Source organism: Pholcus phalangioides, unplaced genomic scaffold (assembly GCF_987345545.1).
Source record: "Pholcus phalangioides strain wild (caught in Gottingen) unplaced genomic scaffold, Ppha-v1.0 ptg000010l_1, whole genome shotgun sequence".
Lineage (NCBI taxonomy): Eukaryota > Metazoa > Arthropoda > Arachnida > Araneae > Pholcidae > Pholcus > Pholcus phalangioides.
Window position 1 is genome coordinate 38895545 of NW_028301603.1, and position 26011 is coordinate 38921555.

Consider the following 26011-nt stretch of genomic DNA (forward strand, 5'->3'; position numbering starts at 1 on the left):
ACAGCAAAACTTTTTTTTGGGGTTTTGGCCACGATTTTCGCAATACGCACCACTGTGCGGCGGCTGGATGCTCCCTCCAGTAATATAAGCTCGATGGTTCACACCACAGTGATAAAAGTTCGTCTTCGACCGTTGAGTTCGGCATGCACCATCGACGCTGTCGCATTTGTCGTTCTTTGTAAATATGTTTAATAAATAGTAATATTCATTTCCGTACCGCTCTCGCCCCAACAGTCTTTCTCTGCATTTCCAAATCGGAAAAAAGTCGTTATGAAAGTTTTTTTTCAGCCACATCAAGGTCAACCCCATTCGTGTGAACTATCAGGGACTTCGAACCAATAACCGTAAGTAGGTCCCAACAGTAGACACTACTGCCAGGAATTTCCATATCCCTCACTTTAACGAATATTTTCAAGATGTGGCGTTCATTTGCGAGAGATGTGAGAGTCCACTTAGCGAATGTCTAGGAAACAACAGTCATGGAGCTTGGACGTAGTGCGTCAAACATTATAAGCAGATGACGTTGCTTACCAGCCTGGCTCATGCTATATCTCCCCGATTTCCTAATTCCCTCGATCCCCCCGACTAAAGTGGAAGATTATAGTCCTCACCCGTCGGCACGCTGGATTATCCTAGGAAAGTTTCCGGCTAGAAGGAGATCTGACTCACTATAACCGACCGGTACGAGTTTACCAACCAGTCAAATGAGGGTTGTCCCTCATTCGTCTCGCCGCCTTCAGTATATAGCGTATTTTTCATTGTTGAGAAAAAATATTTTGATTCGACATTGTTATCGCTTTGTTACTTTGTTGCTACGGATTCTATTGTTGCATTGTTATTAACATTCTACTGAGGAAAAAAAGCGATGTGCTTGTGTTAATTTTATTTATTTATTTTCATTTACAATCCAACAACAGAAATGCATTGAATTACAGTTGAAGAAAAATGAAGACAAAATACAAGAAACTCTTCAAGCAAGTGCGATTAAAAATGAATGTATGGACAGCATAGGCGGAGATAGACTTGGAAGTCTGTGGGGGGGGGGGGGGGCACGGTCATTATTGCTGGAGGGGGGCAAGATGATGATGATGACAATTCATATATATACATTAGATCAGTCGACTCCATCTTTGACGCCCCCCCCCCGTATCTCCGCCCATGATGGACAGTATATAGAAAAGGTCCCAAATTACAGATGCGTACTCCGGCTTCGATCGCACCAATGAATGAATATACAACACAATATGAATATTACACAATACAAGAAATATTAAAAAAAAACTAGGTTTTCTTTTGGGGGAAGAACCAAAAACAAAACACGGAACAAACAAAACAACCAGGAACAAAACACGGTACATATAATCTAATATTATGAGTGAAAGAACTGAAATGAGAGAGATGTATAAATTACTTCTAGGTCTGTTTTCTCGATAAAAGGGAATGGTTTTTGGCAACCGGAAATTTCGCCTCTGTCAATCTCTCGCACCTGATATAAAGGGGATGAGTGACCATGAGTGACCATGTGAGTGACCAAGTGATTCTGAAATCGACTTTAGGAGTGACCGTACAAATGACCAAGTCAGTGACAGAATGACTGATCACGTGAGCGATAGTATCGCGATAGTAGCGTGGAATTGGCTATGAGTGAGTGACCTTATGTGTGTTCAAGTAAGTGATTGACCGTATCAGTGACCGAGTAATTGACCCATGAATGATTGTATGAGTGACCAGGTGAGTGGCGGTATGATTGTCAGAGCGAGTGATTGAGTGGTTGACCGTATTAGTGTCCAAGCAAGTTACTGAGCGATTGACAGTATGAGTAACCAAGTGAGTGACCGACTTAATGCTTGTATGAGTTTCCAAGTGAGGGACTGATTGACTGATCGTATGAGTGACCAAGAGAGTGACTAAGTGTTTGATCGTATGAGTGACCAAGTGATTTACTGTATGAGTGACCAACTGAATGCTTGCATGAGTGACCGACTGAATGCTTGTATGAGTTTCCAAGTGAGTGACTGATTGATTGAGCGTATGAGTGACCAAGAGAGTGACTAAGTGTTTGATCGTATGAATGACCGAGTGATTCACTGTAGGAGCGACCAAGTGAGTAACCGAGCGATTGACCGTGTAAGTGTCCAAGTGACTGACCATATGAATGATTATATTACCGTCAGGCGAGTGACGGTATGAATGTTCAAGGGAGTTGCTGAGTGATTGACCACAAGGTTGACCGAATGTGTGACCGAGTGAGTGCTTATTTGAGTGTCCAAGTGAGTGACTGATTGTGGGTGACAGTATGTATTTAAGCCACCAAAAAGAAAAAAAGTATACTCAGCGCCTTCTTAAGGCATGGGCCCACCCGGGCACCGCCCGGGAAACCTCAAGAGAAAAGGGACCTCACAAAAATGAGATTTGGTTGAAATTTTCAAGAATTTGTCTGGTAGAGCCTCAGAAAAATCACTTGGCCCGGGAGCCCCATGATGCTCTTAAGACGGCCCTGAGTATACTGTGTATAAGTAGGCGTTACTGGCAGAAAATTCTTCCCGACTCCTGTAGTAACCAGGCAGAATTCGTAGTTCAAAGGTGTCGTTCATCTGAGCCAGCGGTTCCCAACCGGGGGTACGCGTAGCCGGTCAATTTGTCGCGGTACAAATTCGTCGCAGTGCGTATTCGTCACGGTACAAGTTTGCAGCCCTGTCAATTCGTCGTGACGTCAATTTACATATATTACAGCGCAGAATCAATTCGTCGAACCGTCGATTCTTCACTGTACATGTTCCACGCGAGCTTGTATGTGGGTTTTTGTCTTACACGTGAAATAAAAAACACGAACAAAAGTGTACACGCAGTTAACTGAAAATAATTATTTTTTGTCAATGTGGAAAGGTCATCGAAATTAAAATTACAATATCAATTACATTTAAAAATTTTATTATATTTGAAAATTCAGTTATAAAAATTTGAAATGTTAAATAATTGATTTTTGCTGTGATAAAATTTCAATATCATGTGGAAAAATTTCGGTTTGTGTGTATGATATTCCCCAAATTACAGTGAGCCTTAACGGTAAATTTCTATCTGCCCCATGGGCTCGAGAGTTCCCCCCCCCCCTCCGAGAGTCACCATCATTTACCATTACAGTATCTCCATAAGAACTTGAAATATTTCATTAATTAATAATTCAATTAAATTAATATTTAATTTTCACCGTATAAGCCGCACTTCACGCTTTTGTTGGGAATTTCTATTTCTCGCAGCGAAGGGAGTTGGGCCGCAGATCAAGGGTAGAAATGTACAGTGCTTATGAATGACGATTCGATGAAGTTTTCATAATGCCCACAGGATGAGCACCGACAAAGGCAATGTAATCACCAATAAGAAAGATGACTATGGGTCAGTCGCATAGATATAATATAACCATTAATCTTATGTTTATAATCAGTCGCATATCTTTGGCTGGCTTGTTTGAATATTTTCGCATAGTTTTCATTAGCGTCTAAGCTTTTGATACAAGGTTGGTGTGCTTGGTCTACATATTTCTGTTGGCAAAAACATGGAATATTGCAAAACCGAACGTGGAAATGATATGTTGGTTTGCGTGTGTGTTTAAGTCTTTCCCCCATAATTCATGTTCCGAAATTAGAAAAACTTTTAATGCAATTGAAAATGAATTAGCCTATTATTAATTTTCTTTATTTAATTTTTTGTTGTATCATAAAACAGAGATACAGATTATATGGATGACAAAATATAATATAGTGCTTTTTAAATTAAGTTGTTTCAATTCAATATAAATTGCAATAAATTGAAATCTTTTCCTACGTATCGTTAAAAAAAGAAAAAAAATTATGGTAGTTTAAAATAGCATCACCTATTATTCTATTAATCATCATCAGGCTTTTTATTGCGATATTCACGTTCGATAAGTGTTTAAATAAAATGTTACTCAAAGGCACTGAAAATAAATAAAGGTTTAGATATTGTGGAGTGTTTATACAGGGTGATCAGCGAATAAGCCCTTATTTCAAAATTAAATATCTCTACAACAAAGATCAATAGAATTATGCGGTAAACGGTACGTTTATTAGCAAAACTGTAAGAATGTTGTACAGAAATTTCGAAAATTTAGTTGTTTTTTCTTAATTTTTTAAAATTTGAAAGAAAAAACAACAAAACTGGAGATTTTGGGGTTCCGAAAATCCTCATTTGTGTGAAGAGAAACCACTGCATTCGCCTAAAGTTACTGTATGGGCTGCGGACAGAGGCATTATCGGCCCCCTTCTTCGTGCGAGAAACGATTACTACTGAACGTTACGTTTCAATTTTGGAACAATTTGTCAGCACACATGGCGCATACCGCAGTCCATGCAGTAACTTTAGGCGAATGCAGTGGTTTCTCTTCACACAAATGAGGATTTTCGGAACCCCAAAATCTCCAGTTTTGTTGTTTTTTTTTCAAATTTTAAAAAATTAAAAAAAAACAACTAAATTTTCGAAATTTCTGTACAACATTCTTACAGTTTTGCTAATAAACGTACCGTTTACCGCATAATTCTTTGTTGTAGAGATATTTAATTTTGAAATAAGGGCTTATTCGCTGATCACCCTGTATGTACAATACGAAAAGTGTTTTTAAAATTAAAATTATCCTGATAAATGTATGCTATAATCAGAGGCGGATTTATAGTTTTCCCACCTGTGGGCTATTCAAACCTTGCCTCCCTTCTTTCTCCCTTTCTAATCTTGATCACCAATTACTCAATTTCGGTTACTCCTTTTCACTTGAACTTGTCATCTAGGGATAAAGCCCGGATATACCCCCCTCCCCACCCAGGAAATATACATCTGAATATAATCTTATATTGTCTGTTAATGTTAATTCACTTGTGTTGTAAGAAGAAATTTGTACTAATCGTTGACTGGAGCCGTATGAGTGTCATGTACATGAAGTTACATACAATGGGCTATTTAAAAGTCTGATTTCATTCTTTTTACTTGAGAGTTGTTACTTTAGAGTTGAAAAAAAAATCAAAAATCGATTGACATTTGCAGTGGTGTCAAAGACAGCACTTCCGGCATCCTTGGCTAGTCAAAGGTGCCGACATGAAAGAAACATTGAGGAAGGAGGGGGGGGGGCTGAAAATCACCATTCATTCCGTATATAAGGAACTCAAATCCGTACTCAGGAGGCGAAATAGTACATTGCATTGTATATTCATGAGTTATTGGGGTGGGGGGGGGGGACTCAAATGGCACCAACCCCCAGTTTCTGGCGCTTATGGTCGGAGTGTTTGAATATTATTTCGGTGTGATAATACAAAGTAATTTGAAATGTGCATCGCATTGCAAAAAAATAATTTGGAAATAAGACTTTTCGCTGCTGTTACACATAAAACTTAGATACATTGTCGATAAAAAAAATCCTGAAAGATATATTCTATGCATGGATACATTTAACAGTGAATTACGGAAATCGTGCTGGGGGGGGGGGGGGTACATTGATCGCAATTTATTATCTCGATGTGCACCCCCAACGCCCCTCACTGCGGGAAACGTAAATCCCGACCTAAATGCGGCTTATATGGTGAAAATTAAATTGTAAAAATTTATTGGATCCCAATTTATTATCATGGTGTACGTTCCAATGTCCCTCGATGACTTCAATGAATACTTTCCTTCAATTGTTAAAAATTAAAACAGACATGGGAAGGGGGGAAACATTTCCAATAAATCAGAAAAAACAAATTAGTTCCATTTTTTACGCCTAAAGCAATTATATTTATAAGATCACAACAAACATTTGAATTTTAAAGCAATTCAAATTTGCCGCGACGAAATGAGTCTGCGAAAAATTTGTACCGCGACGAATTTGTAGCACGACGAATTGACGCTGCGACAAGTTGAGCGCGATGAATTGATCTACACACACACCCGTATTTTTACCACTACTACTGAACCACACAAGCACCTCGTCCATATTCCTCTGCGGAACTTTTAACGGATTTTGATACGTGTTGTGAACCTGATGTGATATTTGTTTCTGTGTAATGCTTGTTGTGCGTAGTGCTGCCATCTGCCACCGGTTTTTCTAACTATGAGTGAAGTTTAATGATTGAATAATTTATTGTTGTAGGTCTGTTGCTCTGTGGCGAGACTTGATAATGGGGAGATCGGCTCGCATTTGCGCCTCGAAGTTGGGAACCACAGGAAACCAACTTCAGCCAGCCGACCACCACTGCGGTGACGGCGGGGTTCGAAACCGGATCCTCGCGAAGCGAGTCCGTCATTTATTAACTCGACCACCACAGCGGCTGTTATGTGTAGTGCTGCCATCTGCCACCAATCTTTCTCACTATGGCTGAAGTCTAATGACTGAATAATTTTATCGTTGTAGGCCTGTTGCTCTCCGTGCGACAGGCCTACAACGATAAAATTATTCAGTCATTACACTTCAGTCATTTTTACCGCTGCGATGTCCGCCATGATTTCGATTTCGCGTGGGCGAGGATGTTCAACTGCACGTGTTGTTTCCGGTTTAATGAAATGCTTTGGAAAAACCTGTGTAAATTACATCAACTTGGATGCCAGCATTTATTGCATTTGTAATATGAGTGTTCAGAGTATACATTAATACTTGCAGAGCCACCCTTACAGGTATGCATAAAGTGTGATTGCATGGACTCCTCACTCATAGTGGGTGACTAAATACATTTTTTTTCCTGGTTGTGGGTCAGAGAAAGAGTGTGCGAGGAGTGCGATCTAAAGCCCCCCAAATCAAATAGAGGGTCTCAAATTATTAGGGGCTTTCACACACACACACTAACTCTTAAATTATTTTTCGTTAAATCTCAATTTTAATCAATTCTGAAATTATTTGTGTCATTAATTCTGAATTGACATGGGTGCTGAAATTATATATTAATTATACATTTATTCTTTTAGGTTAACTATAGTTAAAAGCGTCTTTGAAGGACATTCTAGTGGGTGAGGTATATTAAAGCTGGTCTCTGAGGTTAAATCTAGAAAGAGAAGAAAACAACCCCTTCCCAGTGTCGTCTTAACGCATGGGCCGCCCGGAAGCCTCAAGAGTAGAGGGCCTCACAAAAATGAGATCTAATTAAATTTTCTAGAATTTACTAGGTAGGGTCTCAGAAAAACCACTTGGCCCGGGGGGGGGGGGGGCATATAGCTCTTAAGACAAATGGGTTATTTTTTACTAAAACGCTACCTCTTAAAATTCCAGGGCAGCTAATGGCAATTAACCAGTTCTGTCAGGGCAATGATATAGCTATATATACACAACTCCGGTGCATCATGAGACAGCTCTTATATGGCCCTGGTTGCAACCCCAAATTGACAGATAAGATGACATAGATGGTTTTCATTTCATCTGGAAATTATAATTGCATAGGTGTCAATTCCCACTTTAAAAATGTGTAATTCATCACATGATGAAATATTTAGCACCAAAGAAAACATATCATGTACAAATATAAGAAAGAACTAGAGGGATTCTTTGGAGCTACCTAGGGTGTTAGGAACTACCTAGACCCATACTACACAGGAATGTCCCATTTTTTTGGGACATTCCTGTATTTTTGCCAATTTTTTACAAAAAAATGTCCGGTTTTTTTCAACGAGACCTACCTGAACTTTTTATCTTTCACTGAAATCGAGGATTAAAATTATTTTGCCAACTTATACAAAAATCGACTATAAATATGAATATTGTATCTCACATATTTGTCATATTAAACATTTTTCTTTGTATAATTCATTTTAATCCACTGTAATTCACAGTAGAGTTCCATTTCCCCCACCATTTGCAGTTTTTAGGTGGTTTTAGCATTAATTGGCAATTTTGCTTACTTTTGGCATTATATTTGTTTGGAAGCAATTGTTGATTTCTTGCACTTGAAATCGTAATTTCCCATATTTTTCCTGAGAAAACATGGTCAGCCTGGAATTGCAAGGACTGAAAAGTATTTCTCTTCAGAGATTCTTCATTCATGTAAAGCACAATTTGGGGATTTTTAGGAATTTTTCTACAAAAAAAATAGGAAAAGTCATAAGGCTTCACCCGAATTCTTCTTGCCTTATATGTAATTAATAAAAAAAATCATTCTTAGTGAGGATTGAGGATTCTTTAAACTGCAGAACTTGTGTAAACTTTATAGGACACCAAGTATATTTGAAAAATATTCAAAATTTTTTCGGTTGAACAGCTTCTTATAACAGATAAGGGCTCTGCAGAACACCCTCATAAACACCTAGGGTTCTGTGAGAGCTTTCATATTGAAAAAATGTTTGGCATAAATTAACAAGAAATGAGATGCCTTAATAAATATCAACAAAAAGAAACACTCCGCAGTTTTAATAGGTATTTTATTATTTTTGTATCTGAATAAAAAATATTGTTGAAATATGAATTCCAGTGAATAGACGGCAATAGATGTAGGATCTTGAGCACTTTTTTTCTTTATATTATAATAATGAACTTTTTTTTCCTTTCACATAAAATAAAAACCTAAGTTAATCTAAATTGACCAACAGGGAATTCGCAAATGCATTTTGGTGTATTACAGCTGTCTCCATTCAAATCTTCAAATCTATAGATTTTAACTATGATTCCTGTCAGAAACTGACTCATAGACAGAGAATTTTACAGAGCATTTCCAAGCACAAAACACTGTGGAATAAATATTAATAGGCATTAAAAAAAGAAATTCCTCCTATGGAAATGCATAGACTGATAGCAAAATGGGTTATAATTGAAGATTCAGTTTCCTAGGAGTCATAAACTGCTTTACGATATTGTCGGTGACAAGTTTCCTACGTTCCTGGTGATCTGCTACTATTTTCTGTAATATTCCTATGAGCTCTTTCTTTAGGTATCCTGTCAATAACTTTCCGGATGTATAATCCTGGAAGGAGAAAATGTTCACAAATCAACTGGAATTAATAACTGTGTTCAGAGTGTTTCACGAAGAGCGTTCAAGAAAAATAATTTTAGAATCCATAAAATTTGCAAAGTTATGTATACCACATATAATAAAGTGTCAGCAAAAAAGAAAACTCAGCTGCGGTAGCCTCACAATCATAAAATATATATAAAAATTTGAATATTTATATGGCCTATAAGTCGAAAAATATCATTTAGTAAAATTTGCATAATCATAACATTTATATGAAAAGGAGGCTGAAAATACTTTGAGAGAAAGTGTTACAGACATTTTCAGAGAAATGAATATAGAGTGGAACTTCGGTTAATAAGCATAATTCGTTCGGCCCTTTTGCACAGTTTCCTACATTCTATACATCTCTCTGATCTCATTTGAGGTGTGAGGGACTTTTCCTCAGACCAGATACCGTCCATAAACTCTTGCTGTTGTATGTAAAGGAGATCCATCAGTTTGTCTACGGTCAAGTTCTGGCCCATGTTCTACTACTAGTTCTTCAATGTTATCCTCATGTACCTCGAGGTGCATACATATTGGGGAAGACAGCGGGACTAGATCTAGTCCCATGGTCTTCCCCAATATACATGTGGGCTCTTCACAGAGAAAAAACATACAACATTTATTGTGTGCACAAAAAATACCAGACGATAACAGACATGAAAAAACCGTGGCGTTTCCTGCCAACCTCTCTCAACAACTCACTGTTGCCAATTTTAATCTCTTCATCTTCATAATCTTGTTTATTTTCCTGCATGCAGAAGCACCATCTACCGATTAGAAAAGAAAGCTACAACCAAAAATACCACATACATAATCTCCTCGACAAATGTTGGAAGACTCCTGTTCATGAGCTTTTTCATCCCCTCAAAGTCACATTCAATAATGCAATCAGCTTGCAGTTTTCTCCAAGCAGAATTTAAAACTTGGTATCTAGTTTTGTATCGTAAACAGTCATGCTCGCGCATGTGTTCATTTTTCGAGTGAAGCGAGCTGATCTGAGACTAAGCGTGAGAATATTACCCACAATTCAGTGTTTAAGGGAAAGCGAAAAAGCATAGACTCAGTTATGATTAATGAAACTGAATAAGCAAAACGCAAAATTTTTTGCTTGTAATATGTGAGAGAATCACTCATTAACTAAAGTTCCATTGTAAACTGTCTGACAAGCTGACAAAGAAACAAAAAGTATGGCAAAAAAAAAATTATCACTGATCATTCTGCACATCGTCCTCTAAAACCTTGTACATAGAAAATTCCCAACTTTATAGGAAGAAAAAAAAAAGTGGGATGTCCCACTGAATAACATCCAAAACGGAGTTCATTTTTTTTTCTATAGAGAGCAGATCATTGCTGATTTTCTTTTCTTTTATTTCAAAAGCTATAATATAGATATGGCGTTCTCAATCTAAAAGTGTCAAAAAGTCATTTATGCAAAAAAATTTATGGGTTTTCATTATAAGGTGACGATATGTCTTGAGCGTTTCAAGAACGAGCTAAAAATCCTCTGCTGGAATATATGCCTTATATATATAACTTGTACTGATGTTTTGGATTGTCTTGACATCATTAAATCACTTTTGTTTCAGCCTTGAAAACAATGTAATTCATTGACACTCAATCTGGTGAATAAAGAGGATAGTGTAACACAGCTCCTTTTTTTTTCATCCCCAAAAATTGACAAATAATAGCAGAAAATTGGGATGGTGCATTGTTGTATAGTGAGAGCTTATTTTTCTGGTTGCCCTCAATACGTTTCATTAGTCAAATCCATTATATCCATTTAGAATGCTGCATTCACACTATTTACCCTTCAAGAACAAATTCCAGGTGAATTAGTCCCCTGCAGTCAGTGCAGCTCACAAAGCTTCGATGTTCAATTCAGTTTGAGTAGTATGAGAAAATACAGATCTCCCAATACTTACATAACATACTTTATGTTCTGGAGGCCACGCACTCAGACCACATATTCTGTCAGGTACAGATTAGAAATTTTGAAGAGGAATTTATTCGAAGGAGCGTGTATGGTTAAGTAGAGGTAGTATGAGGACACCATACTATTTATATGTCATATGCTCTCTCTACTATCCTAAATGTTTTTAAACAACAAAAGCACATTTAGACTGACACAAATAGTCACCACCACATGCATTCTCCATTATTCAATAGGTTTTGCCACTTTTGAAACACAATCACACACCTCTGTTCCAGATACGACTCCATTACAATAGTAAACAACAGATGAGAGGCGAAATTCTGTATGTCAGTAAGGACGCATCATTAATCAGTAAGGACGACATCAACTGACATAATTTACATTGGACTCTATTATCTGTGCTGTTGAATCCCTCAAGGGCGAAAGATAATCTGTAAATTGACTTTAAGCAATAAAAACTCAATTTAAATGGGGAAAAATTCATTTATTCTTCAACTGCAATTTCCAAATAATGTTAATACGTTGATGTTGTTACGAGAATTTCGTTAATACAAGGTATCTATAATTTCATTTGACATGTGCTCAGAACTGACTACAGCTTTAAATGACGCCAGAGGACTACAATACTTTGGGAAAGTCTTAACGAAGGGATGGAAAAGAAAATTACAGCAAAATAGGCCTAAATAGATAATTAAAAATCAGTTCTGACATTCACCACTACAGGCTGTATTTTTTTTAAACAATATTGCAAGTGCTAATTTCTTGTAAACATGTGACCAAACTGCTCAAGGTTTGCAGCAGGATATCTAAGTAACTTCAGCACAACTATTTACATTCTCATTTTTTTTGCCAAATATAATGACAATGAATTTACAAGCTTTGCTGGTGAAACTATTCTACAAACACTATGATTCCAAATCAAAAGCTGCGCAACAATCTTTTATCCTATAATTGAGCATGAAAATACTCTCCATTTTTTAGTCTTGTTATTTTTTTTTAAATTCAGGAAAAGCAATTTAAGCATATTTAATGAGAAATCGCACTATCTCTCCGTGAGTTTCCATGAGTACTTTTTTTAAGAAATCACATCCTGTGTTTTATTGGAAATTTAATTCTAACACTATCGCATCAATCTTTCAAAGACAATTGAGCAGCTAAAGGGTTAAATCGGATTTGAAAATTATCCCCAACTCTTCATTAAGATATTTGTAACATGTGACATATTTTTTTTATGGTTAGTTGAGACTGTAGGCAACTCGAAACACATGCTGCAGGCATCAATTTAGACATCCTGTATATTAACCTATTGACGCTATTCGGTAAGAAAATTTGACATTCAAAATTTCAATTTTTTTCTTTCCCAATAAATGGTGGGAGTGGTTCCACACTCAGTGTTTTTCTTCTTCTTCCTAAACATCAAAGTGGTCTTTAATGGGTTAAGATTCTTTTAAAAAAAAGAAAATCTGTGAAAGCTACAAATAATCGAGAATCTACTGTATCAGGCCATTTTATAAGAAATTCAAGCTGTCGGACCACTTTGAAGAGAAAGGACATATAACAGTGTGGCAGAAGTCATAATCGTTGACAGAAAAAAAGATCATAACCCATGAGTGAACATGTTTTCTCTTTTACTGGTGGGTCGAAAATCCCACCAGTTAATATGTCAAAAAAAAGCTTGAATTGTATTAGCCAATCTGATTTTCCAAGCATTTTTTCCACCACTTCGATTATATCCAGTCTTTTGGAGCAGTTGAAGGAAATGATTTGGAAAAAAAACCAGCGAAGTATACATATTTTAAGCGAACATCGATTTTAGAAGAAATAGCGATGGTATATCCTCTCTGCTAAAGCACGAGAAATACAGTAATGCGATAACAACAATCCTATTTACCTTTTTAACTGTTTCTAGCCTGTCATCATCTTCCATGAAAAACCTAAGGTACTGGTATGATATATCAACATCACAGTTTCCCCCGTACTTCTGATGTTCCTCAATGGTTGCGCCGCCACCGGAAAATGCATATTTATTGATCTGAAATATTTGTTGAAATAAATTTTTTATTTACTTCATTAAAACATATGTGACAGAAAAAAAAAGTTTAAACATCATGAAAAAATAATCGAACTATAACGTAACGAGCGGGGGAACCATTTGACCGGGTAATACAAATGATAGAAAATTCAAACTGAGCTCCACACATGATGATGTATATGCTACAACCAAATTCTGAAGTCTAGTCACTTCAAAGTCACCAGAAACTGGTCAGTCACTTTGTAAAATGCCTAATTTCGGACACGAGCGCAATATATGTAAAAAAACAAATTTCTGGTCCAGTCATATCGCCATAGAGCAATTCACTACCAATGGAATTGGGTCGGAAATCTTCCTTTCCAGAGAAAGTTGTGATATATTTCTGTCCTTGTCTGGAGCACTGAGGGGACATTCAATAAGGGTGCATTGAGAAAGCACCATCTATTGATGGCTACTTCATGTCCAAAAAAGAAAAGAACTTTTCTTTGCAAACCTGCAAACTTGACAGTAGCCTCTTCATAGTGTTAGAGGAGCATCTTACCACTGCACCCTAATCCTGCTTTAACTGTAACAATACCTTCTCCCTTTAGATTTGCAACTGCTTTGAACATAGAGGACATGTGATGAGACTGCAAAAAGTGATCCAGCAATCATCCTAAGTGATCCAGCAATGTACTGCTTAATTCATTTTTACAAAATTATGTTTGAGGTTGCAGGCCACATCAGATAACTCCTGAGGGACACATTTGGCTCGCAGGCCATGTGTTGAGCATGTGTGCTTCAGATATAATTGTTGGTTGATTTGTTCAAATTTTTGTTTTTAGAAATTCTAATCAATTTTTTTTTTGTCATACACAAACATTCGAACCACCAGATTTTGTCTCTGGTAGCTCTTTCATGGTACATCGACTATTTTGTGACAAAGTGTATTCAATAACTAAAATAACCATTTACATGCATACATGTCTATGAGCTCCACAACTAACACGGTGTGTTGCCATGAGAAAACACCGGTATGATTTTCATGCATCTGCCCTGGATGGACATAATAGGGTCCCTGGGAGATCGGTTGTGTGTAGTTTATATGTTGCGTGTTTGTTTTTGTATTGTCTTTGTCAGGGACGGATCTAGAGCTCGCTGTTGTGAGAAGTGATTTCACAAATCACTAAAAAAATTAGGCTCACATTGGGTGACTACATGTCCCGCTTTCGTCATGTATTTTTCACGATAATCCTGTTTTTTGGTTGTTTTTCTTCCATCCTGACTTTTTTGAAAAATGTTCTGGTTTTAAAAGTTTTTTTGAGAAGTTTTCTTGAATTTGTTGTTGCAATGTTATCATATAGAAGTTCTGAGAATTTCAAGAATTATCACATTTCGCTTGGGGGAAGGGTGGTCACCTTCCCCATAGATCCGCACCTAGTCTTTGTATTGTACTTATATGTATGAAAATGATAAATTCAAAATTTTATAATTGTAACAAAAAATAACAAAGCACCGAAATTAATGTGCAACAGTAACACTCTGTTGACACTTGCGAGTTCAAGTATAGAAGCGGTTTTGCGTGCGTCATGCTTTGAATTGGAACAGATGCATGATAGGTCAAACATTACCTTGTTCTTAATTTGATTCGGTGTATCTGTCAGAAAGACTGAGCTGTTTGGATCACTGGCACTCATCTTTGTTTGTGCTCCTTGCAGGGCAGGGAAAAACTCTGAATGTATCAACGCTGGTTTGGGAAGGCCGAGCCTAGGCGCAACATCTCTCGTCATCCTGAAATAGGGATCCTGTAAATATTTCATTTATAAAAATCTAAATATATATTTTTAAGGGAGAAAAAATTGGTAAAATATTATTTATCTGAATTACGATGCAATAATCCCAAAGCTGAAAATGTTTGAATGTAATTTCATAGATTTAAGGAAACATCAGATACAAAATTTTATTGCAGATGTAACTATAATCAAGTCTGAGATTCGCTTAGGAGATTTCAAAAATTGAACATCATTGTCTGGATTACCTGATCGATGGCGCATGGGATAAGGCAAGGTATGTCAGCTTTGTTCCCGAATATTCCTGGGAACGAAGAACTGAACGAAGGTGCCGCCTGTACTGCTGGAAAAGCTATTTTACCAATAGAATCGCTGTCACCAAAGCCAAATATACCTTTCACTTGATTGAACGTGACACTCTTTTGAACTCTCACAATATTACGGTAGAAATTCTGACATTGCCTGAATAGAAAAAATAAAAAAAAACTTGTTGGGTCATACTGAAAAGTTTACATCTCATACACTTTGCGATAATGGACTCAGAAAAAAAACTGTAAAACCTCAAATAAGTAGCATCTACTAAACCACACATGCACCTCGTCCATATTCCTCTCCAGAACTTCTAACAAATTAATGTGCGTGCATGTGAGCATATTGCGACTCTAATGCAAAGTTTGTTTTTGTGTAATGCTTATTATGTGTAGTGCTTCCATCAATTTCTATCTTTGAATGAAATGTAATGATTGAATAGTAATAATTAATCATTCACGCTTCGAATTTGGGAACCACAGAAAATCAACTTCAGCTACCCACTCACCACTTGGCCACAGTGGGGTTCGAGAACCCGAATCCTTAATTAAGTAATGTCGTTGAATCAAAACTTCCAGGCAATCTAATATGCATTGATTTTGAGATCTAGGTCCGTGAAAACTAATTATACTCAAATAATGGACATTGGAAAATATTCAGCCAACTTAAGCTTAGGAGCTGAATGTGATAAGTATTTTTGCCACCAATATTGAATTGTTGAGTCCCAATATTGTTGCCACACAATTCCTTACAAGCAACACAAATCATTGTTGATAATTCGCACTTGCAAAGTCCCATTTTAATTCATTAACATTTTCATATGCAGCAGAGTTCTGATTTTTGGCAATAATCTCTCCACTGACAAGTGAAGAAAAATTGTCAAAAAGGAAAAATATATTGATTGACAAAGAGTTCTGGATGATCGAGATTCTACTGTATTCATAGATTATTCTTTCAGTGAGACTACAGTCCTCTTTACACTGGAAAACTCGAATCAATTTTGATTAGCCTAGAGACCAAAAGACAGAATAAATTTGCTTTTTCTCGCACACATGACGTTATTAAAAAACACATTGAAACCCAGCAGACTCATTAGACATAATTTTTGATACCACCTTTTTTACCAACTTCACACTACTACACAAATATTTACCAATACTATGGAACTGTAAGAAAGATGCTTTACATACAAGACAGAAATCTCTCTCAAATGGAGTTAAAAGATAGTCCCCGTCTATGATTAGTGATTTGACATGAGAGAATTTTTCAAAACAGAAAATTGTTTTAGTTCTTTGACATTCACATTCCGTTTCATGCAATTTTCACTGTACTATAGTGTGAGAAGATAGAGGAGCCATTTATTAGTGTATATGAAAGACACAAGTATACATGATTGCCCAAGAACGTTGAACAATCAACTAACTGCAAAAGAACACATATGTGAGAGGAGAATGTGCCCTTTGTATGTAAAAGGGTGCATTGCAAATATAAAGAAATATTTCTGACTGCAAGACTGGAGTAGTGAGGAGACTACCACAACAAGTTTCAAATCAACCGGTTGCGCAGGTATTCTAATTGTCAATGCTTCAGTATTCCAGTCTGAGTAGCGTCATAGAAATACATATGTTTTGTCACCTGATATCTAGGCAGCATCAGTATCATTATGTGAGAAGGGCCTAACGATAATTGCATTTTTCGAAATGATTGAACATGAATGTCATCAATTTTTTTTTTTCAAAATGGTGTAACGATATTCTACTCACCCCATATATTCAAAGTCTGAGAATATAAATGTCTTTTCGATGTCGAAACCACAAGCAATAATATCCTTTGCATTTTCAAAGGCCAATCGATTAGCTTCTTCAGCAGTGAGATCTTTCCACAGGAATTTTTCATCATCAGTCAGCTGAATCACAAGAGGAACGTCAAACGTTTCCTGTAACCATCTATGTCAAAGATAAAAAAAAATATCTATACATATGTGAGAATATAAATTTTTTTATACAGGGTGTTAAGAAATTCATGGTTCAAAAACATTAGGGAGAGATAGAACACAACCTGACAGGCACAAATCGCCCTGTAATGTACATTTGGAATTCAAGAAATAAAGCGTTAGAGGGCAAGTGAATGCAATAAAAATGTGTTTCACAGAAGCTATCTAGATTTGTACTTTCTGATTACTGGCAAGAAACAATGTAGGTATGAAAACGAATCTGAAAAAGTAAAATATGAATTACATGTGTAGGGTTGCAGACAAAAATGCATTATTTATAAAATGTAGCATGTGCGGCTCTAAAATTTGAGATGCACCTTAGTTTCACACTTCACTTCTTATGCTCCATGGGCAGGGAATAAACACAGTTTATATGGATCGACCACATTGATAAACACGGACAATTTGAATGGATCTAACCCTGGGGGTCCATCTTAAAATGTGCATATCCACTCATTAACCAAATTGATTATTGAAATGAGCTGTCTACATTAACCGGAGACTAAAAGTGGTAAACGATGTAAGTGGCAAAAAAAATTGAAACACTGTGCTTCACGTCAAAGTGTCAAATGAGCAAGGTTTTATAATGTAGTAAACGTGAAAAGCTTCTGGTAGTACTGTGAGATGTTCAAAAGAGCATGTAAAGAGGTCACTAGAGTGAACATCCCTGCGGGCTGCAAAATCAGTTTTTTTGCGATTTCTCAACATTTTAGATTTTGGCACTTACTACATTTACCATTCAACTGTTTTTCTAGCTTTTCAACTTCCTTCGAACCGATGAAAATAGTTGAACAATTTCCTGGACTTCCACTACTTGACTGTACACGCAACTCATATTGCATTGATACTTATGCATTATGTTGTTCAATCCCTTCAGTGAGTAAAAAAAATAAAGGTCAAACGTGCCATTCAGAATCGGAAATAAATTGTAGGTCCCGTCTAATTAGCCCTATGTGTAGAAAATACATTATGATCACATTATTTAAAAAAAATTACTGTGGAGCAACAAAAATGATCAAATAACCCCAAACAGTGTACTTCAAGCACCAATAAAAGATGGGAGTGTCACCACAACATATTTATACAATTTCTGCCTTGTTTTCTGGCAACCCTGATGAATTCTCTATAAACTATTTTTGTTTTTGGCGTGGTATCTGGGCAAACTCCAAAATGGTTGACCTGAGTACCTACACATTCCTTTAGGAGAATTTCTAATGAATCGGTACATGTAAGAATTTTTCTGTGTTTGTGTGCATATGCACAACCCTAATATATTTATGTTGTCAGAATCATGATAGTTTTGTGTTGTACTGGTGTTGCCATCTGTCTTCTATATTTTGAAGTGATCATTTTTGATTTTTCGGCACATGAGGGCTAATTAGACCGGGACCTACAATTTATTGCCGATTCCGAACGGCAGGTTTGTTTTTTATACTCATCGAGAGGTTGGTGCACTGACCCCTCGATAGGCGACTCTTTACAAATGCAATTTTTTGCTGCGGTCAAGTCACAGTTTTTTGTTGTATCCCTGTGTCAGGAAAGTTTTCTGACAAGGACAAACCGGGTATCAAACTTGCGACATCTCTAAACATCCTTTGGTACTTTAGGCGAGTATCTTATCAACAGGGATATCGCATCCTATATTTTGAAGTGAAAATAGCAAATGCCTGAATATTTTTGTGATGTAAGTGTCGTGTTAAAGTCCTGGCTGCCCTCTGCGGAGGAGAGACTTTCAAATGTAAGATCAAATTTTACACATGGGTCAAAATGGGATACATAGTTTGCTAAACTACTGACAGCCAAGATAAATGAAATAAGAAAATCAATACAAAGACAATATTTTAATAAATTTAAAATTCTGAAGCCGCTACAAATACAAATACAATGCCACAACAGGCAAAATGCCCAACAAGGTGGCTGAGAAATGGGTGAAATGAGAATTGGGTGAAATGTTTAACAAGGAATTCCCATGAGCACTGGTCTACACAGTGCACTTGTTGAATCAAACCTCCCACCCCAATCAATGAGGCTGAACAGTGTAGCCTTTGTTTCGAGATCAGTCTGATAAAACATGACAACTTTGAACATGCAGCAACCAGCATCATGTGTTCTACCATTTATGATAAGCAAAGGTAAATCTGCACCAACATATGATGAATGGACTTCTTACTTTGTGAAAATGAATGGGATCAGATGACCCAGATGCAGAGCTTCCGACGAAGGTCCTCGCCCGGTGTACAAGAAGAAGGGTTTCTTCTCACGATGCCTCTTCAAGATTTCAAACACATCCCTTCAAACGAATGAAAAGAAATAGATTAAATACAATTTTACAACATCATCCTCTTGTTAGCACAAAAGTTAGAATACAGTAGGACCTCGATTAATGGAACAATCAAGTTCAGGGAGTCACCTAAAATATTGAGTTATAATAATTTGTTCTGCATTCATGACCCAAAGTTGAAGGAGCAGGAGATGTGAGGTAAGAATATTCTCTGAGAACGAGAATATTCTGAGATAGTCAAATACATTATGAGATAGTCAAATACATTATGAGATAGTCAATATAAAATATTCTTTATGTAAAAATTGGAGAATAATCGAGAATATTACTTTTTCTTTTAAATAATTTAAAATTTTTCACTAAGTTTGTTTATATTATGAAATATAATTCAGTTTTTATTGAGAGAAACATTTAAAACAAAACAATTTTTAACATAATCTAAAAGTTGTCATTATGAGGTCATAATGAAAACTTTTAGATTGAGAATATTCTCAGAATTCGTGAGGATATTCTCGGTACTAGTGTGAGAGGTTTCAAAAGTTTTCATTAAGATTTTGAAAACTTTAACAGATTAAATTTTTTTTTTTTCATTAGATAAGTTTTCAGAAATAAGTTCAAAGCAGAAAATAAAGTCAAAATTGATTGATAGAGGGAGCTATTTCTTATAATCACCTTTATTCTAAGAAGATACAGAACTGTTGTTTTCTTCGATGTAGGTCTACATCTTTATGTAAATTTAAATATTAATACTTTTATCACTCATATTTCTTTGCAAGTTGTGCAACTCAGCCATGTTGGTTTCATTTTCTTGCTTTTAAAGTTTAATATTGTGGGATACAAACTTCGATTTTCCACGTCTTCTTGATGGGGAGGGAGAATATTCTCTAAAAAGGCTACCATTTTTTTTCATAAATTACTAGAGAATATTCTTATCGAAAATAATAATTGTTCTCAATAATTTACAACAATCATTTTGGAGAATATTCTCGATTATTAATCCTGAAGTGATTATTCTCAAGCACACAATTTATAGAAATTTATTATAATATTACATATACTAGCTATAATATCCGGCGTTGCCCGGGTTTTCTTCAATGAGGCTTTTTGGATCTCTTTCTTCGAGGGACATACAAACCGTGTCCAAGTTGAACCAATATGGCGACTAACTGCGCGACTCATGAAAGAAACAAATCTAGATTTCAAGAAACGTAGAATTGAATATATATTTTTTTGCTTTTTTAACGGCGCTAAGTATTTCGATTCTCCCCCCCCCCCCTTTTTAACTTCAAGTTATCCATCTGCCTATTTCAGCTTCCAAAAATGCTTAGTTAAAGCTGTGGAATTTCTTCGATGCACTTTATGGGCCCATAATTCATTTTATAACAACCTAAACTATATGAATTTATACAGTTGAATATTAAAAGACTCTTTTTCGAGGGGTGCCAAGTATTTCGATTCCCCCCCCCCCTCCCTGAAGTTCTAGTTATTCATCTGCCTGTTTCTGCTTCAAAAAATATCAATAAAGCTGTGGAATTTCTTCGATGTACTTTATGAGCCCATAATTAATTTGAAAACAATCTAAACTATATGTGTGAATTTATGCAGTTAGACAATAAGGAGACATTAATTTTCATACTTGAGAAGATATAAATAAGAAGTTGAAATCAATGTTACTGCATGGATCTCCACTCAAAAGTAGGTCTGGCTAATTACTTCATATTTAATCTCCTGGACTTCGTATATCTCTAAGCAAACTCAATATTTCAAAAATCTAGAATTCAATAGAATTTTTAAAATTTTGATGTGTGGCAGAAAACCCGCCAAATTTCTGCATTTCTACAGTAAAATCGGCAATTTTAACACTGATTTCTATGAGGATTACCCTTTTCCTGACCCTCAAAGTGATGCTGATGATGATTATGACGTATATTCAGAAAGCCTCATTACTGAGAGTTTTGAAAATGCGGCCAACCATTATAAAGGCAGGCATAAACTATTATACATATACATATGCTAACAGGATTAGAGAAGTGACAAACCATTGTAAAGGCATAAAACACGTCTGAAACGCATTGCTGGGGAACCACGGTAACCAAAGTAAATGTTTGGAAAATGATTGTTGAGGCCCAAAAACCATTGTTGCCCATTTGGGGCATTTGCCCTGCTCTGACAAAATTTTAAAGTAGCCTATTGTTCAAGTCGGGTCCCATTTGGTATATATGCAAAATTTGGTGACGATCGATCTAAAATTGTAGATTTGTATAGAGAACATATACACACACACACACACACACACAGAAAATCAATTTTATATATATAGATTACTATAAACATTCTTGAGAATATTTTCTGGAAGGACTATTACAAATAACTGGAGAGTATTCTCATCCAGAATATAATAAGAATATTCTCAAGTTATTTATAATAGTAGGCCTTCTCTCGAGAGAGAAAGAAAGAGCGAATATACTCCCCTAAAGATTATTCTCTGACATTTTGCATCTCTATCTGCTCTGACTTTAGTTTTTCATGTATGGTTTTTGAGGCAGAGATTTTTGAAAGTACGGTAAAAACCATGGTATTTACCATACTGCCCAAAAAACCTTGCCAACCTTGATATATATGAATATATTCTTTATGTCGAAGAAAACAACAGTTCTATATCTTCTTAGAATAAAGATGATTATAAGAATAGCTCCCTCTGTCAATCACTTTTGACTTTATTTTCTACTTTGAACTTATTTCTGAAAGTTTATCAAATTTTAAAGAGAATTTTTTTTAATCTTTAAAGGTTTCCAAGATCTTGTAAAATATACAATTTGAATACAGCATAGCATAAAAGCTGAAGGAAAAACTTCGGCATTGATACACTCAAAAGTTCACTATAAGTTAGAAGCATAATTCGTCTTTCCCTTTGCAAAATTGCAAATTACAATTAATATTTTGTTTTAATTATTATAATAAATTGGTGTTTAAAAACAAAACATTGTAATATGTAAAAAGTAAGTTTCTTATTATTTTGTAAACATATTCGATTCAAAATATCGTCCAAAAGCATTCATTTAGGTTTTCAACAGTTTAAATCAGTTTTTTGATAATTGTCACATCAAAAACCCAACATTGATTCTTTCCTGTACTACTCTGGGGAGCTACAGATAAATGATGACCAAGGCGAGAGGGCTGCGGATGGTGAAAGTTTGAGATGAAACGACAAATGCATACCTATGCGAGAAAAAAATTCCTCTTCTCAGAAAATGATGAACTGGTTTCCCTGTAACCTTCTCCATTTCTTCTATCAACTTCTCATCGATTTTCGAGCTTCCAAAGCGAACTGCAAAAATAAAGTCCAAGATATTCTTTATACAGAGTTTTTTTTTTAAAGTGACGCTTTGAATTTGATACAATTTTAAAAGAACTGAAACTATACAAAAATGAAACCGACATCAATAGAACACCTCTTGTTGGATTATTATTCACTCATGGGGGAAAAATTTTCGATGTATAGATGTATATTTAAGTAACGAGCATGAAACACAAGAGAACAAAGACGCTAACAACTACAGGAATTTAAAATGGCATGAAGATAAGTACAGCATGTTGACTCGAGAAACCTTCGGGTCTCAAAATTTTTGAGATCCAAAGTGCCAAGGTAAATTACTCGTGACAGAGGAAATTGCCGATTTGGCAGCAACCTTGCTCACCGAATCATAGCCTAACTAGATAACACTATATTATTGTTCCTGCTGGTAACAAACGGGAAACAATTATTGAAATTGACGACTAGGCAGAAAGTGACAAAATGGCTAATATCTTTTTATTGAAATCTTGTCTGCCTCAAAGGGAAACAGCTATAGTATTCCCCCTTCTTTCCATTATCAATTTTTCCCCATTTCCTATCTGGTTTGGCATTTTTTACTTTTGGCAATTTTTTTTCCTGTCAATTATTCTTCTCACAGTGAAACCCGTAAATGTTGTCCTTTAAAGCCCACCTCCAAACAATGGCAAAATTTTGTTGGAACAGAATACATCCCATAGCATTAACATTACAGATAACCTCTGAACAACAGCCACTTTCGGCAAGTAGTCGGGGGGGGGGGATATGTGTATTGTTATGAGAAAAATAAGTTTCAAGATGATTTTCAACAGATTTCTCTCTTTCTTTACCTATTTTTAGCACCATGCTCATTTCTTATTGCTATCATCACCGAAATTTTTGATGTCATTATTGTGTTCATCACAATTGAAATTGATTAAGCAATAGGATAAAGCCCTATTCCTTGTTGCGCATCCTTTGGTCATGAATTTTTTCATTTATCCATGGATCAGCTTTCTTCAGTCAGACAAAAAAATACTTCAGTTTTCGACCACACGCGGAGATAGGCTTCAAAGGCTGATGATGTCAATTCATAAACATTAAATCAATGGGCTCAGTCATTGACACTGCCTTCTCCCCATCTCTCCCATGTTTTTGACTGAAGTCGCCCCTGTAAAAGAACTTGTAGTTTTTCGCCTGAAATGAGCTACTAGCATCAGGGCCACAACTAGGAAGGAGCAGGTGAGTCTTACACTCTAGGCACTGGTTTAGAGGTGCAAACAGAAGCAGAACAAAGTCGATTGAAGCCCCAATAAAAAAAAATATTGGGCTCTATAAATTAGAAAAAAGTGTAAAGTTGGGAGATTTTATTTGAGACCCTCCAGAAGTTGAGGCAAATAGTACATGTCCAGTAACCATTAAATCTACCTAATTAAACATTTAACTACTACTTGAGCATCACAAGGGGGCGACAAAATGTGTACTTGCCGCAGCTGTCAAAGTATGTAGTTTGGGCCATAGCTATCATGGTTTCGAAACAAGATCGCACCAAGAAATTCAGTTGGCGTCAGGTTGCCAGAATAGGGACACAAAATCCCAATGTAATGGGTCTGTGAATTCCACAGCCAATGCTTTCTTTCTTCATTGGCTCCAGAATACCTCCTTGTGATGTTCTAGCTTGCCAAAAAAAAAATTGTGGAGGTGAATTTTTGTCGGCTGTCTTGATTTTTATGATGTGAAAGATGTGTGGCAAGCAAAAAGAAAAAATTCTGTGTCGCCAATGGTTCTACATGAAACTGAAAATCATCAAATTTTGGTGCAACCATCCCCTTCCCCCGCTTATGGAACCTTAGCCTGTGTTATTTTTTGGTTCTGATAACTATAGTATAATTCCTTTTTGGTGATGTGTTGATTTTTTTTCTTTGGCAGACATCTTTCTCGCCAAAGAAAAAATCTGCCACCACTGCCAAAAATCGATCACACTATAGCTGCTTCACTAAGGGCCGTATTCACGGACATGGTTTAAACCTGTAGTTACAATTTTTGGATAAGAGATCAACATAGATTGGTTAAAACCCAGAATTTAACCAATCCGTGTCTATCTCTTATCAAAAAATTGTGACTATAGCTTGAACCATGTTGGTGAATACCGCCCTAAAAGCTATCACATATTGTTACAAGACCATAATTGCACAAGAAAAAAATACAGGATCCTAAAAGCGGAACATAGCCAATCGCCACTAAAAGTCACAATGGCGTTAAACTACTAATAATTGACGAAATTGTAAAATGAAAGCCAATTGGCATAAATTCAAGCAGGCTTTGTTTAATGTGGAAAAAACCCGGACATATGTATATTATATAAAATAATTATAAAAAATAATTCTTGGCTGTCAAAATTATGGAAAAATACGGGTCATATGGTCACATAAATAATGTTACTAGATATATCTATGACATCACAATGAAAATTTTATCTTTTGTATTCCAAAAAAGATCTTCCCCATCCTTTTCTTCCATATTACAAGTCCACTTGATGGTATTAACAGTATATAAAAACAATTTCCCCACCGCAACCGAGTAAATATTAGTTTGCAGACAACACATGCATTGTACAGAAACTTGCGGACCTATCAACTTGTCGTAATCCACTCCAGTTGCGGATTTGCTGACAACTTCCCACGGATTAACGCAATCCTCTTCAACCCCATTTTCACAACAAGTTTCGGTCTCGTTCACAGAATCCGACATGTCACTAGTTCTTTGCTAAACGATCTTTTTTTTGATTACGTTGAAAATTGCATCAGCTCGACACTCATAAACAACCGGATCAGTTAAGGAGAACAAGGACAAGTGAGATTCATACAGACGATGGCTTTCAACTCGAGAATGTAAAAATTATTGAGAAGTGCACAAGTATCCGAACAAACAGTTCTGTACTCCTAAGACCACGATATGACACTCTGGTAGTTTTATGCCATCTAACTTTTATGTATGTAACTGAAAACATATTTCTTTACTTTTTAGTTTTAAATAAAACTCAAACTACATGGTAGACAAAAAGTCCGTGTAGAAACTATAAAAATTCATAAAAACCGGAAAAATAACTGATGGTCCACATACACGGTTTACAACGGTGTGGATTAGGAGCGCAAGTTCTTATAGCCAGAACGCATGGATCTACTCGGGCACGGCCCGGGGCCTCAGAAAAAGGAGCAGTTGAATTTTTAGAGCATTTGATAGGTAATGCCTAGGGTGACCATACGTCCCGTATTTCCCGGGACAGTCCCGGTATTTTCTGTATTTTTGGTCGTCCCGACTTTTTCGCAAAAGTGTCCCGGTTTTTCCCGTATTTTACACGACGCTTACTTGAATTTTTATTCTTTATTGAAGTCAAAGATTGAAATTATTTTTCAACTAATAA

At 36.2% G+C, this 26011-nt stretch overlaps 1 protein-coding gene across 1 annotated transcript; it reads right to left on the reverse strand.

Moving 5' to 3' along the window:
- Positions 1 to 8368: 8368 nt before the first annotated feature.
- On the reverse strand, positions 8369 to 25684 carry TrpRS (Tryptophanyl-tRNA synthetase). The gene is made up of 8 exons (XM_089238362.1): positions 25218 to 25684; positions 22497 to 22605; positions 19167 to 19286; positions 16767 to 16949; positions 14943 to 15156; positions 14536 to 14709; positions 12785 to 12925; positions 8369 to 8924 (listed from the first exon to the last, which is right to left on the reverse strand). The coding sequence occupies exons 1-8, from the start codon at positions 25336 to 25338 to the stop codon at positions 8766 to 8768; spliced, it is 1221 nt and encodes a 406-aa protein (XP_089094488.1). The 5' UTR covers positions 25339 to 25684; the 3' UTR covers positions 8369 to 8765.
- Positions 25685 to 26011: the final 327 nt, after the last annotated feature.

Bases quoted from the DNA above. Each gene is read 5' to 3' on its own strand.
- TrpRS (XM_089238362.1), bottom strand. From the start codon at position 25,338: ATGTCGGATTCTGTGAACGAGACCGAAACTTGTTGTGAAAATGGGGTT. The intron at 22,606-25,217 runs GTCCGCAAGTTT...TTATTTTTGCAG, and splicing joins GGATTACGACAAGTTGATAG to TTCGCTTTGGAAGCTCGAAA. The intron at 15,157-16,766 runs GTGAGTAGAATA...TTTTCTATTCAG, and splicing joins TCAGACTTTGAATATATGGG to GCAATGTCAGAATTTCTACC.